The sequence below is a fragment of the Staurois parvus genome, unplaced genomic scaffold (genome assembly GCF_062004578.1).
Source record: "Staurois parvus isolate SC_StPar_1 unplaced genomic scaffold, SC_StPar_1.0 ptg001328l, whole genome shotgun sequence".
NCBI lineage: Eukaryota > Metazoa > Chordata > Amphibia > Anura > Ranidae > Staurois > Staurois parvus.
The window spans coordinates 2,625,828-2,641,047 of record NW_028319124.1 but is presented as its reverse complement, the minus strand read 5'-3'; the positions used below and the strand labels follow the sequence as shown (position 1 = coordinate 2,641,047).

Below are 15,220 nucleotides of genomic sequence, written 5' to 3'. Positions count from 1 at the left end.
AAAAAATATCACAAAGCATCACAAAAATATCAGGAGCCCTAATTGGGAAGCTCTTGTCTATATTCCCATTGTACGATTTCCTGGAAGCAAGGCTGATCAATAGTGGGTGCTGCAGGCACTACCAGATAGATACTGGACTCATTGGCTCATATGTGTACTGAGCGGGAAGCTGTCAGATTTACCAGTGGTAGTTGTAGTGCTACTAAATGTATTCCTTCCTGATACAGCTGAAGGCTCACCACATTCGCCCTAAATGCCGAACAGGCAGTCCAAAATCACACCTCATCACTATTCCTGAGTTTTCTCATATGTTATCCTAATATGTACAATAATTTTTATCATTTGCATAATACTTGTAATGTGGTTGTAACCCCTTACATAAACCCAGTGAAGTGATTGGCCTCCGGTGATACACAGAGATGAAACAAATCCTCCTATATAAGTTGTACCTGTTTATCTGCAATATTCTCTCCTCTACAGCCATTCGAAGTGCACAGTTTATACAACTTTCAGAAAGCAGGGGGCAGAGAGCTGAAGTTCAGGAAAGGAACACAACTCCCTTCACACAGCACACAGGAACAGAGCTGAGGCCAATCACAGGCTGTGTGCTGGTGCTCCCTGTCCGTCACCTTTATTTTGTGTCAGGAAAACCTGTCAGGAGTGATTCATGCTGATAGCAGAGGAACAAGGCAGCATACAGTAATGACACTTAGTGCTCTGGATTGAAACAAATACATACTATTGAGGGGATATGCTTTGTTTATATTTCAAGTCAGAGGTTTACAACCACTTTAATGTCTTTGGCTCATTTAGTAATTGCCATGCGCACCACATGTAACCACATTTCTTACTTGTCCCGAATATGATAGGACAATGTTGGCTTTAAAACACATGAAGGGGTAAGATTTAAAAAAATAGGGAGTTTGGAATTATGGGGTTGGATCAGCGGGAGGTTTGGGTGTTTCTTGGTGGGGTTAAAATATGTCCTACAGTTTACTAGCTAGAGATATGGTGTAGTCATCTTCATTTTCCTTCACCATATGCTTTTTTTTTTTCTTCAATGAAACTAGATGATGTCCTCCTTGGTAAAGACAATCACTGATCTTACTTACCCCACAACCTCACTGTTATCAGGCTCTGGATTCAACGCCACTTTAATTGACCTCTTTGGAGAGCGGCAAATCCAAGTAATGTAACTGCTTTTCCTGTCTCTCTTCTCTCTTTAAAGCGGAACTTAACTGTATCTGAGCAACACAAACTGAAACTGCTGTTTAATTAATTTTTAATATTCAAAGTGAATTCACTCATCTCTCCATGTCTTCATGCTTTATTTTACTGAGAAATTACTTTGAAAAACAACCCTCCTAGCATATCAGGCTGCAGCCATCTTGAGTAAGGGCAGATGATTCATCTAGGATTTACTTCCTGGAATCCATCTCCCCTTACCTCAAGCATGCAGAGGGTGTGCTTAGCTGAGAGCTCCTCCTCCAGATGAAAGAAAAAAATACTTAGAAAGACTCCTGGGATTGATGACATCATTCTGACCTAGACCAGAAACCAGGAAGCAAATGAAGAAATGTAAGAAAAAAAAAGCTTAAAACAAGTAACTATAATATCCACTTGCAGAACGCCTGTTTCAATGGACTGCGGATGGGTGGCCGGTACAGGCATAGGAATGTAGCTGTATGTTGCTGGCCTCTTTCTGGTACAGGTGTGCCCACCCTTCCCTGCAAACCCCAATGATTAATGGCTGGGACCTGCTGATCGACTGTGTCCAATCACAGCCCGGGGCCCTGTGTTGACAATCAACACAGGGATCTGTACAAAGGGAACAATCTCTTTGTTTCTTTTCCCTGTAAAACAGGGAGAAGGAACAAGGAGATATTTAGTAAAAAACAGCAAATATTTCACACACATTACACTTGTTAGGCACACACTTAACCATTGATTACCCCGAGATATTATCTGTGTCATTAGTGACAGTGACAGTGTATAGTATTGTGACTGATCACTTTATTAGTATCACTGATGATGTGAAATTAGTAATATAAAAAACACATTTCCAGTATGTATACCATAGTTTCTAGACGCTATAACTTTCACACAAACCAATCAATATACTATATATAATGTATAATATATTGGAATTTTTTTTTCTACCAAAGACATGTAGCAGAATACATTTTGTCCTATATTTATAAAAATATAGATTTTTTTAATTTTATATTGGATATGTTTTATAGCAGAAAGTTAAAAATAATGTTTTTTCTAAATCAAAATTTGCTGTCTTTTTTGTTTATATAATAGAAAATAAAACACCCAGTGGTAATCAAATACCAACAAAAGAAAGCTCTATTTGTGTGAAAAAAAATATTTAAATTTAGTTTGGGTACAGTGTTGCATGACTGCGCAATTACCAGTTAAAGCAGAGCAGTGTTAAATAGCAAAAAATTTACCTGGTCATGAAAGAGGTAAAACCCTCCAGAGCTGAAGTGTTTAACCCTTCCTATCTATATACTAATGATAGCAGCATAAGGATTAAAAACAGTAAATGTTGAGTGAGAGTGTTGAGTTCCACTTTGACTTGTATCTTTTACTTATACTGTCTGTGGCCCTTTTCTGTAGGATCTGTGGCTACCGTTTTTCTGTATCACAACAGATATCAGCTCCTCTTCAATGAGGGTCCATAGAGAAGGTGAGAGATAGTTCTGCATGGGTGGCTAACACAATAGAGCTCATAGATTAAAAAAAAAAGGAAAAGACTGTTGTACATAATCATCAATCATGGTTTGGTTTGCAATCTCTAACATCTATTAAATAAAAAAAGACATGGAATATGATTGCTGAATATATATATATATATATCAGCTCCTATCTGCATCTCCATTATGATAATTTTGTTCCGACAGGCACCTTGTGGCGTTATGTTCGAGCCAGCACTTCGTACACGCCTTATCTGCCACCACTCTGTGATCCTCAGGATTCTCATCTCCTGTTAGATGGATGCTATGTGAATAACCTCCCAGGTCAGCCATGCATATTGGCTGCATCATCGAATGTTATTTCTGTTACCATCATCATTTTTAATACTTTTTCTCTGTTCTTTACTCACATTATCCCTTTCTTCATTTTCTTTACCCTCAGCGGATGTGGCTCATTCTCTGGGGGCCCGAACAGTTCTTGCAGTAGATGTTGGGAGGCAGGAAGAATGGGATACTTATAATTATGGAGACAGCTTGTCAGGCTGGTGGTTGTTGTGGAATCGCCTCAATCCCTGGGCAGCTAAAGTTAAGGTAATTAGCTTAAAAAAGTATAAAGATTTGCATATAAATGCAAGGGGAAGCACATATCTTATCATGTAAGGTAGTAACAATCCATTTTTTGTTCTAATGTAAGTGGCTGAGAAAGGTATCATACTGATACCAGGAATGTCCATCAGTACAATTGTGTTTGTCACTAATGGTTCTTGTATGTGCTGATGATGTTCTGGTTCTCATGCGGACTTCCTTCATATTTCTTGGACTTGTTCAGCTGTAGACTTATACTGGTCTCAGGTTCTACATTTTATAGCAGCTGTAACTACTGCTCAGATACCCCAGGAACTGGAAACATGCTTTGTTGGGACTTGTAGAACCTTTAGTGCATAGGAAGGTCACTAGAATACTCTTGACTACATTATTATATTATGCTAGAAAAGCAATTCTGATTTTTTGGAAATCCGCTGCCCCCCTGAACTTTGACAGGTGGAAAGTGATTTTTAACTCTGTCCTTCTGTAGTATAAGTCCTCCTACAACAGCCAAGGATGTCCAACCGAATTCAATAGTTTGGTCTCTGTCGTTGGAGAATTCTGACACACCAGTCCTATCCTGATGCTTCCATATTTCAATGGGAGTTAACCTGTCAATAGTGTCTTCGCTTCTCTCCCGATCCGGCCAATGGGCTCCCATTTTGTCGGTACAGCCTTAATATTGTCAGGCAAGCTTTTTTTTTTCATTACTCATCCTCTGCTGTTGTGTTGGTGACTCTGTGAGTTGGGTCTGGAAGGTGGTATTCCTGCCTCCATCAGCAACCACTTGTATGTTTCTTGGAAATGTATAATTGTACCTCTCTTACCAGCCATGTACTGCAATACTGTATTGTATGTGTGGAGCTTACTCTGTTTAATCAGTGTTTTGTCTTATATACGGTCCTATTGTTGTTGTACTGTATCTTGTACTACTACTAAAATTAATATAACAGAATTTATACAAAAAAATTGTTTGGTGGTTTGTTTGGCTTCCTTCTCATTAGCTTACCTTGGCTTTTCATGAGGCCTACCATACTCCTGACCAGTACAACAAAGAAACCAAAGTTAGCATAACCATAGAACCATGGTCCTGCTTTTCAAAAATGTATTGATTATCATCAATATAACAACATCCAAAAAAGAAAAAAACATAAGATGTTGTTTATTGTATTTATGTCAGATTTCATTATATTTGATATGGTTTTATATTAATACACTTTCCTTTTTTGCTAAGAGATAAGAAAATAAGTAATGATAATGATCCTTAGGTTAAGAAGAGGACAGATAGAGGCATCATACAAAAAAGTCACAATACAGCTGAAATAACAATATTGATATTAGTTTATTAAGTATATCTGGACAAAGAGCAGTTGGATATGGAATGTGTAGCCAGCGAAATCCCGGATCGTGTTTACTGAAAACAATGAAGAGGAGGATATTGGTTGTTATAATTAACAAGACTTACCTATCTATGCTTTACATGATGTATCAACATTTACTGGATAATTACTTGTATCCTTTAGTTTAGGGGTGTCCAACCTTTTGACTTTCCTGGGCTACACTGGGAGAAGAGGAATTGTCTTGGGCCGCACATAATATACATTAACAATAAGGATAGCTGATGAGCAGAAAAAGTCAGGCAGATCACAAGTTAAGGATCACTGATACGATAATATACCTGAGTAATAAAACTTTTTTTTTGTAATATTTTTTATTATAAAAGTAAGAGAGTACAACATAAAACTAGTGCAATATTTGACATTGTTTTTGATAAATTAACACTTCAGTATCTGCTTAAATGGATGTAGTAGCAATTCTCAATGAATTCTCAAGGTGTTCATCAGATACTTTGGTTCTAGTTTTGCCCTTTGTGTGCTTCCTCCGTGAAAATGTTTGCGCACAAATTTAGCCAAAAACTGATGACATGACTAAATGGTGATTGTGAAGAGTGGGATATTTTTCTTTGGGAAGATAAAACCTATAAACATCCAGTAAAGAGACACTGTCAGATTTTTCTTTGGCCATATGTGTTCTCAAAGGGTGAACGCATTTTTACAAAAAACAAACAAATATCTAGAAGAAACGAGCGCTAGATCTGTGTAGTGGAGCAGCTAGCAAGAAAAGGTAAAACCTCAGAAAACCTCTTAGAATAACATATATGTCTTCATTTTTATTTGCTTTATATCATTGATAGGAGCACTGCATGTTTGCTTTATACGTATTTTTACAAAAGTTTCCCAAAAAAGCAGCATTTTTAAGTAAGTTTATGATGTGTTGGGCTACATTCTTAGCCACATGTGGCCCATGGGCCACAGGTTAAACATCCCTGCTTTAGTCGGATGTCCTTTGTGTTGTGTTATGATTTATCACTGCTGTTTACTTCCAGGTTCCTGACATGGCAGAGTTGCAGTCACGTTTGTCATATGTCTCCTGTGTCCATCAGCTGCAGAGAGTGAAGCACAGTGGATACTGCGAGTATCTGTGTCCCCCAGTGCAGCGATTCAGCACCACTGAATTTCGACGCTTTCAGGAAGTATTTGTAAGTTTAAAGTGCTTGAAAGGGAACTGTCATTAGAAAAACCTGGAGGATACCACTGCTGCTGTCAACTTCTCAAAAATGCTTATTGAGGGTTACTATAACAAACAGGCAAATAGCCTTTTTAGAAAGAGGTCAGCAATGACAGCTGGGAATCTACATCTCTTATGCCAGGTTTACGGAAAGCATCCCAAACTTGGAAAAAGTTTTATTACTGTCTGCATCATTTTTATTACTGTATGTGACTCCATTGGAGAGATCTATACTCTCTGTGACCACTGCCATTTCCACAGGAAGTAAAGGGAATCCTCAACATCAGGGATAGAGCAGTAAAAACCATACAAATTTTCTAACCCTACATGACTCTAACGAAAAGTGTTTTTGTTGCTGACCTCCTACCTATTGGTGAGATTTCCAATCACAGGGACAGAAACCGAAATATCTTCAGCGACAATGCAGCAACAAAAACAGAGGGTCTAACCCTCCCCAGGTTTACCTAAAACAAATGTTTTTCAGGACATCTTCTTTAAGCCAGAGCACTACCTTCTGGTAGACATAATGAAGAGTAAGAGGGGGCAGAAGAGGTTTGGACCATATGCTGGTTTATCACTTATAATAGTGAGACTGCTCCAAAGTACCATGTTATGTATTACACGCCAAATATGGGTGTAGCATGTAATGTGTTACAATCGATGAACTTATCTCTTAATTGTCTGAGGTCATTCGCTTCTTTTTAGTTGTGTGAGTGATGGGTCTGTTTTTCACATTGTTTTCTATCATTTTGGTGCAGGATGTGGGTTATGAGTATGGGAAACTAATATTCACAGAATGGCATCGCGGTGACCTCATTGAGAAAATGTTGCAGGATAATAGTAGCCCTGAGATCGACCAACCACATCAAAGAGGAGTAAGTATGGCATTATAAGCAACATCTAATTGGCCCATTTGGGCTTCTTAATAAAAAAAAATCTGCACACAGTAACCATATTCTCCATTTTTTTCTAACATACACTGGATGAATGATATGGATATAAGGACCTGGACTGGTAACTTTAGTTATTATGTCTGAGAAGGTCTGTGGGGTGGCTTAAGTTACTGTAGGCACCCTACCTGCTGTGAATTCACTTTTCAGTATTGAAGTGGTAAAAAAAATTATGCAAAATCTAAAAAATCTATAATATCTATGATAGGCAAGGTTTTTCATAACAGAAGTGACCCAAGTCATCTCTTCTGTCATAAATGTCTCCTTGGCCTGTCAGTGGATAATGTAATCTTGGCCACACATGCGCAGCTCAGATAACATTTATGGCCCGCTCTGAGTGCCATGGCAATGTGACTCCAGTGCGCATGCGTGAAAGTGATGTCGCCACGACCTGGCCATTCAAGTGGCCAAAGATGCAAAACCCGGAAGGGGTGAAAATGGAAGCATCAGTTGAGCCGTGACAGCACTGTGCTGGAGGGCTCTGTTTCCAGGTAAGTCTGTCAGAATGTGCTGTATGCAGTGCATACTATTATGACTTAAACCTGCAGGGCAACCAGCTTTTTTATTTTTCAGCTATGACTTAACTACTGCTTTAACTAGCAAAACTGTGCATTTTCATAAAATGGGGTGGAAGTAAAAAAATCTAAAATAAAGTTTTACTATTAATATGACAATACTGGATGCTTCGTAGTGTTTAGTATGTAACTTACAGCACAGCATACATAGTGAACTAGTCCACAGTATGTAATATATACATAAGGCCCTTCCTGTGCTAATAAAGTCATCCATAGTATGTAATGTACAGCACACCATACAGACCGAAGTGGTCCTGCGTTTAGAACAAACAGTTCAGCATACAAAGCGAAGCGGTTCAGAATATGTAGTGTACATCACAGCATACACAGTGGAGGGTATGCTGAATGATACAATCTACTTTGCCGTTATTACGTTGTATGAAGGCATATCTGACTGAATAGAAATAAAATAAATGGGGGTTTAAGAAGGCCCTCACACTTTATAGCTGTTGGCAAAATTAAACGAGATAAAGAGAAATTATTCAAAGGGTAATGTGGTAATCTAGTAATGTAAGGCGGTTTATTTTTAAACAGAAAGCATTATACAGATATGTGGCAGTTCACAAATTAGAGAATAAAATGGCAAGTGTACATTGCTATCCATAGGTAGGTGAGGCTCATACGTATCCACGCAGTCTAAGCAGGACCCTTCTTGCCAGTGAGCAGCACATAGTACACTTGGCTGCTCTGATGAGGACCAGAAATGGATGGGACCATGCTTTCCATTTTTCCTAAAGCTCCACCCTTTTGCAGAGTACAGGTATAGAAGAACATTTTTCCTAAAGCTCCACCCTTTTGCAGAGTACAGGTATAGAAGAACATTTTTCCTAAAGCTCCACCCTTTTGCAGAGTACAGGTATAGAAGAACATTTCGGCCAAGTATAGGAACAGCCATGCTTGTCAGTAGATTGCACGATTATTAGTTGTGATTTCACAATCATTATACTTTCACTCTGCTCTTTATGCAGGCTGGAGGGTCACCAGGCTTCACAGACCTGGCAGAAATTGTGGCTCGCATTGAACCTGCTGGCAGCCAAAGTACTTTTCCAAGTAAAAAAACTGGTGAGTGGAAATGGACATAACTTCTTTTACATAGCATACAAATTAACTCAGTTCTCTATACGTTAAATTCTTTAGGAAAAGATTTTCAAACATGAAGTCTGTTTTTCTAACATATTTTACAAATGCTAGCTGCCTGGCAGTCATACTGATCCTTTTGCTTCACAAAACCAGAGCAAGTTTGCAGATAAGGACTTTTGATCTGCATTTTTGTTTCAGGCCAATGGCTGAGAAAGTAATGCAGCTAGAGCATCAGCATAACATTCACTTAACTAACATTTCTGGAAATAGGTCAGAATAGGCAGGACCCTTATTACTCTTAAGGCTGAAGTTTAGTTTTGGGTTATATTTTCAGTAACATTACTTACCTCTAATGAACTGTATTCTATATCCTGCTGATTGCTCCTTAGTGTAGAAATGTTCCCTACAGTGATGATAGGTCCTTTTCTGGCACTGTAGGAGTTAACGTCCTTGGTTCTAATATTGCAATACATTGAAGAAGTTTCAATGGCCGTCCACTTCTTTCTGCCCTCTCCTCCATTAAAAAAGTCCTTGCAATGCATTCAGTGAAACAGGGAAGAGGCAGATGAATAACAAGATCCTCTCCACCATTCATATGGCCATAACTGGCTGAGGTCCTAGAGTGAAACCATTAGTGTTCCCTCAACTTTTCTGTTCTTAAAGGAAAATCTGGCAAATGCTACTGCTACCTCCATGAATCACTATACCAGACAACCTTAGACCCCTCTGTTGGTGTTCTATACTTATAGTTACACCTTTGTTACTTTGTGATTCCAGAGGAGTACTTTGCAAACGGAGACAAGCCTGATGCTGAATACCGTAATGAAGCATGTGAGACAGTAAGTAAATATTCTTCTATCCAACACAGGACTAATGAGATAATTTAATAACATAATAAAGAAGAACATAAAGAAAAGCATTCCAACCAATCGGATATCTTGCATACGATTAGGTATTGTAAGGGAGGCCACATATGAGAGTTAGAGGCCATAGATGGCCTGAGAGCAAAAAAAGATATGTAGATAGTGATAGATAGAGGCCATAGATGGGCTGAGAGCCATAGATAGATATGTAGATAGTGATAGAGGCCATAGAAGGTCTGAGAGGCATGAACCACAGCCAGGAGATACCAAATAAACAATATAGTGTAGCGCAACCACATAAAACAGTCATGTGAATAAATAATAAATAGTGATAAACAAATGTCCCGAAAAATTATGTGAAAAGCTCTTCTACATCTTTGTGTACGCACACCATTGGTGCTTCAACCACCACCACACAAATTGGCCGTTCACCTCAATGTAATGACTACTGTAAGGTAGTTACGGTAAGTCATAAGCGCTTTCCCTTTAAGGGCGCGACTGTTGATCCTATAAATATTTTCATCCACTCATAGCTTCTCCTATAGTGTCTTGTGAAATACAAATGCAAAAAGACAGACAGCCCATAGTGTATCGTGCAAATACATTTCTTTACTGCTGAAAATGGTTAAAACTTATAGGATATGGCACTCCAAAAGTGCATGATAAAAACATATACAGGTACACCGCAGCTCTCCAAGATGGCCATAGAATGATGTCATGTGGGTTGCTCCTCCCCCCATGTGTGTTGTGTCCTGGGCAGGACTTTCTCAATAGGTGTGGAGTTGACGACATGCCCGCAATTTAAACTCTCCCTACCGGAAATAGATGGACAATTTATTTATTCACATGTTTATTCACATGATCGTTTTATGTAGTTGCGCTACACTATTTTGTTTATTTGGTATTTATTTAGGTGTTGTGAAAAACATTTAGTGTTTAGCAGAGCATCCTTTAGATCAATATATTTTTTTGGCACGTATTAATAATTTTAGCATCATATATTATTCACTATTTGTGATTGCGCAGATTACTATACATGGATAGATTGCCTGGAGATATCTGCACATTCTAAAAGTGATACATCAGAGCTCTAGAACACACTTAGTTATATGGAGCACAAAGCTATCCTGTGCTCCTTCACTCTAATCTGGACCCCCTTGTAGGGATTTTTCCAGCAAGTTGGAAATGAGTACATCTATCCAATGAAGATGACCATTGTCTTCTGTTAACAGGTTAGAAACAGCCCAATGATCTCATGCTTTGTTTAACATCAGAAACATTTTTGGTTGAGCCATTTATGACTACCCTAATGCCAACTGCTCCTTGGGCGTCCTAATCTTCACCTTGTCTCTACCAGTGTTTAGTGATTACCTTGTACATAGCCTAACGCAGCTCTAGAAGATCACACTCCACACCAGGGCAGGTGATCAGTATTGGCTCTTATGCAGTCACCTCTTTACATGTATGTTGCATGTACTGTAAACCAAGTTATTGACATATGCAAAGCCCAGTCAGAAGCTGTATGGTTGTGTATAGTACTGAATGCACATGTGCTGAGCAATAGATCATTTACTTGATGTGTGAAGTCTGTTCTCTAGTGTGTGGGGTGGATTTTATCAATGTACAGTCTAAAGTTGGGGGTACCAATGATTACCAGAAGCGAGTGTCCATCTGGTAGCATGCCGTCTTTAATAGCATGGAATATCGGGTGGTATAGTTCAACGCCAGAACCTCTGCTGGCCACTGAGATTTTTTTCCTTGACTGTTGAGTAACAGCACAGGAAGGGTCTTATGTGAAATTTGGAAGTCTAATCTAGGCCTGTACACAGCCTGGGGTTTGAATCCAGGGGCTCCATGGGATAGAACTGAAAGTTCTCACAAGTACTTACTAGCAACACAGTAGACTTTCTATCTCAGATTTTAGGACTTGACAGGTTGGCGTTAAGGCCGTGGTGGGGGGTTTTCCCCCCTTTTCTGTACTTATATATGTAACTTTAATTTTGTCTTGCTCCTTTTCATTGTTTAGGATGAAGAGAAGACATTACGAATAAAACAATGGTTAACCTCCAGCAATCCTTATTGACTCATATCTGTGAGCAATTATTGATAATACAGTTTTGATATGTATAGTAATATTTTTCTATTGTTAAATACAGCAATATTGTACAGAACTTGGAAAGAGGTTATAGAAGGACTGCTGGAACAAAAACTTTAATTCAAATATATTCCTCAATAGCAACAAAGGATATAAAACAACTTTGTGTGCGCCAAATGCCCTTGAAAAAGCAGTTATTACCTTGTAAAAGTAGTGGTGACATCATCACCTGTGCAGAGAGAAAAGTTGTGGGAGGGACCTAACGTATCCTCCCACTATGGGTTGCCTGTAGAAAACTACAGGAGGGGGTGTATACAAGACCAGTCATCCTGCATTGGAAGAAATGGCAGCAGTAACTGGACTTATTGCAGGAAGCAAAGTTTCACATTGGATTACTCGACTGATCTGGAAGAAATGCACAAAGAACATTTAGATGCAAGTAAGAATACAACTGTCTCTTGTATGTAGATATTTGCATATCCCTTAGTTCAGCTTCAAGTTACCTGGAATCCATATATTAAAGCAGGTCTGTTCTTATTATATAAACAGCTGAATTAACAGGCTTGCTGAAATGGATAACAAATAGTAAAAGAAGGGATGAAATTCTTACCTTGCTGGAGAAAATGCTGCTGAAGGCTTCCTTCACTGCTATCCATGGTTGAAGACTCTGGCACTTGGCAATCAGGCACTTGGTCATATCTGGTCAATTTGTTGCAAAGGTAGATGAGCAAATTTAAATTCTGATCCTCCCCTTCATCACAGGAGAGATCACATGACCAAGGCCTAGGTCTTCATATATGTTGTTAGCACTAAAAAGGCAAGGTAAGAAGAATTACTGTATATGTATTTGAAATGTAAAGCATCCAGGGTCCCCAGCAAGATATCCCTCTCCCTGTTTTGAGTTGCCTCCACAGCACAGAATTTTCTTTATGATCACAGTAGATGTGTTATCGATGTAGGTTCTATATTGTATATTTTGAGGACTTAAGAAACTCTTTATGTAACATGAATTTATTTATATGATTGCAACATATGTACTGACTATTGTTCAGTGTTACAAGCCAATATTGGTTGGATTTCTAAGCTCCTGAAGAAGCAGGTTTATTTCCTGCAAAACATGTGGAGTGAATCATGAGCAATCCATACAAACGCAAGCAAATCCAAATGCTATTCGTACATTGATGTATAGACTTTCAGCATTGTTTTGGCATATTCAAACTGTCATTTTTGTTTTGTATGTGAAATATTTACATGTATCTGCATGTTCTCTCATTTATATTATTTAAGGCAGAATAAAAAATAAGATTTACGTGGTTGTGCAAGTACAATATGTTTCAGTTTGGTAGCTTTAAAGTCCCAGGTTGGGGATATGGGTTTTTGGTATCCAGTCATGGGGATATAAGTACCTGGGAGTCCAATTAACCTTCTCCCCAGTAAAAGTAAGCAGTGCTACCCCCACAGGAGCCGCTTGGTAATTGACACACCTGGTTGAATGAAAATTACTGCAAGCACTTATAAGAACTTTAGTATAGATACCTTTAAAATGGTTGTAAAGGCTCAAGGTTTTTTACTTTCATGCATTCTATGCATGAAGGTAAAAAACCTTCTGTGTGCACCAGTGCCCTTGGCCCCCTCAATACTTAACTGAGCCCCATCACGATCCAGCGACGTTCATAACAGCCTCGGCTGTCCTGGGTCTCTGCCTTCTTGTTGGCTGAGACAGCAAGTGGGAGCCATTGGCTCCTGCTGCTGTAATCATAGCCAGCCGGGCCAATGAGGGGAGGGCAAGCCACAGCTCCGTGTGTGAATGGACACATGGAGCAGTGGGAGCCTCCATAGTGAGCTGCTTGCTGTGGGGCCACCCGACAGAAAGGAAGAGCCAGGAGAGCCTGTGGGAGACCTCAGCAGAGGAGGATCCAGGCTGCTCTGTGCAGAACCACTGCACACAGTAGGTAAGTATAGCATGTTTGTTATCCCCCCTCCAAAAAAATGAACCTTTAGAATCGCTGTAACTCAGCTATGTATTAGTACCTGGAAATAGACAAAAGACCAATTAGTGATAAATGAACTCAATGTATTGGTACAGAATAGAATAACTGGAGGTTTCAGCATAAATAAACACACGCATGTAGGTTCAGACACAGTAAAATCACTATTCTAAGGTAACTTAGAATAGAGGTTCTTATCACTAAACTGGGATTTACTCATACATCAGCAATAAACAGTGCATATAAGCAATACTTGCAATGTGAATAATAATACTATAAATAGTCTAGACCAGGGGTGGGCAAACTGCAGCTCTCCAGCTGTTGCAGGACTACAAGTTCTATCATGCCTCTGCAAGTCATAGCTGTAACTGTCAGTTTTGTAATGTTGCAATGGCTCATGGGAAATATAGTTCCACAACAGCTGGAGAGCCTCAGTTTGCGCACCCCTGGTCTAGAGTGTACTCTAGGAGAATGACTAGGATATGGTACAATGTCCCCTGAGTGGTACCTCTTAGCATAAGCAATAGGTGAAGATCTGTGTGTAGCAGCTATAAAGGGACAGTCTTTAGACCTACCTCTTCAGCTGGCTAGCAATGGGGCCCAATTGTACTGTTCGCACACATCAGAATAGTCCCAGTCAAGTCCCAGTAAGGCTGCTTAGATGGCTGAATGGTCAGTTCCTAAAGGACTCAATTTCTCTAACAGCAGAGAGTAAATCCCCACAGCAGCAACTCCCCAATCCCAGTGATATTGCAGTTTACCATCTGGTCACAGCGATTAGTGCACTCTCTGCTCTGCACCCAGGTCACTCTGGCTCTCAGCTCCTCTAAACTCAGCACTATGGATCCTGCTCAGGCTGTCGATATGCAGCAGTGGTGGTGCACACTGGACAACATTGTGCACTCTCCGGTCTTCCTCACTGCAAGAGGAAGCTGTGTCCTGTACAGCCTGAGAAAATGCAGCTCTTTCCTCTCCTCCTGGCAATCACTCTCTGGAAAATTCAGTTAAAAAACACTTGATTACAGTAGAGTCTGTCTTCTCTGGACTACAGTTCCCACAGTGCAGTGCTGCCTGATTCAGCCTACTGAACTCTTCCTTTTCAGCAGCCCCCTCCTCTTGCTGATATAGCTGTTTAACAGTTCAGCACCGCAGGGCAGCAGCTACAGAGAGAAGCTACAGCCAGTATTTCTCTCTCTCTCCATTCCTAGCCAAGCACCTTGCTGACAAGTACCTTGTAATCCATGGTAGAGCTCCAAGCATTTTTGCAATAGAATGTACTTTTTGCAAATATTGCATCCTCTGCAGGTCTTGGCATGTCCCAGATCCTCTTTTGTACCCTTTCACCTCCGCCACTATCTGCCAGATTGAGGAAATTAACTGAAAAAGGGGAAATTGAATGCTGTCCAAGAACTGATGCAGCACAATTGTATTTTTTAAAATGTTTAATGTGGCCACTTCTCTGTCATGTTCATAACTGGGAACCAGAAACTCACAGATTTTTTGGTTGGATGTAGAAACAGAATAGTAATTCAACAATTTGTGGATTAATTCATATTTTCTCTGGCCTTGTTCATTGATCTTGATCTTCAGATACACCCAATAGGTATAATTTCCTCACCTTACAGAAAGAAGCACAGCTGTGTCATTGATGAATCTCTAATCTAAAAAAATAGATTCTAATCAGAACAGAGTGCAGGATGCTTGATTGGAGATTCTTTTAAAATTCTGTTCTAGTTGCTCATAGTAGCATTTTGTTGGATTAAAATCTTCCTTACCATTTTTAAAGGCCAAAGTCTAGGCAAACAACTTAATAC

At 39.5% G+C, this 15,220-nt stretch overlaps 1 protein-coding gene across 3 annotated transcripts in view; it reads left to right on the top strand.

Moving 5' to 3' along the window:
• The window catches only part of LOC149436930 (patatin-like phospholipase domain-containing protein 6), an 84,126-nt gene extending 71,399 nt beyond the window's left edge, over positions 1–12,727 (top strand). For all 3 annotated transcript variants that reach the window (XM_089661251.1, XM_089661252.1, XM_089661253.1), the window contains 9 exons: positions 1,071–1,187; positions 2,626–2,695; positions 2,910–3,026; positions 3,145–3,293; positions 5,674–5,826; positions 6,614–6,730; positions 8,349–8,442; positions 9,238–9,299; positions 11,350–12,727. In XM_089661251.1, coding sequence (XP_089517377.1) covers positions 1,071–1,187; positions 2,626–2,695; positions 2,910–3,026; positions 3,145–3,293; positions 5,674–5,826; positions 6,614–6,730; positions 8,349–8,442; positions 9,238–9,299; positions 11,350–11,406 — 936 coding nt within the window. In that variant the 3' untranslated portion in view covers positions 11,407–12,727. The remainder of the gene's footprint in view (positions 1–1,070; positions 1,188–2,625; positions 2,696–2,909; positions 3,027–3,144; positions 3,294–5,673; positions 5,827–6,613; positions 6,731–8,348; positions 8,443–9,237; positions 9,300–11,349) is intronic.
• Positions 12,728–15,220: the final 2,493 nt, after the last annotated feature.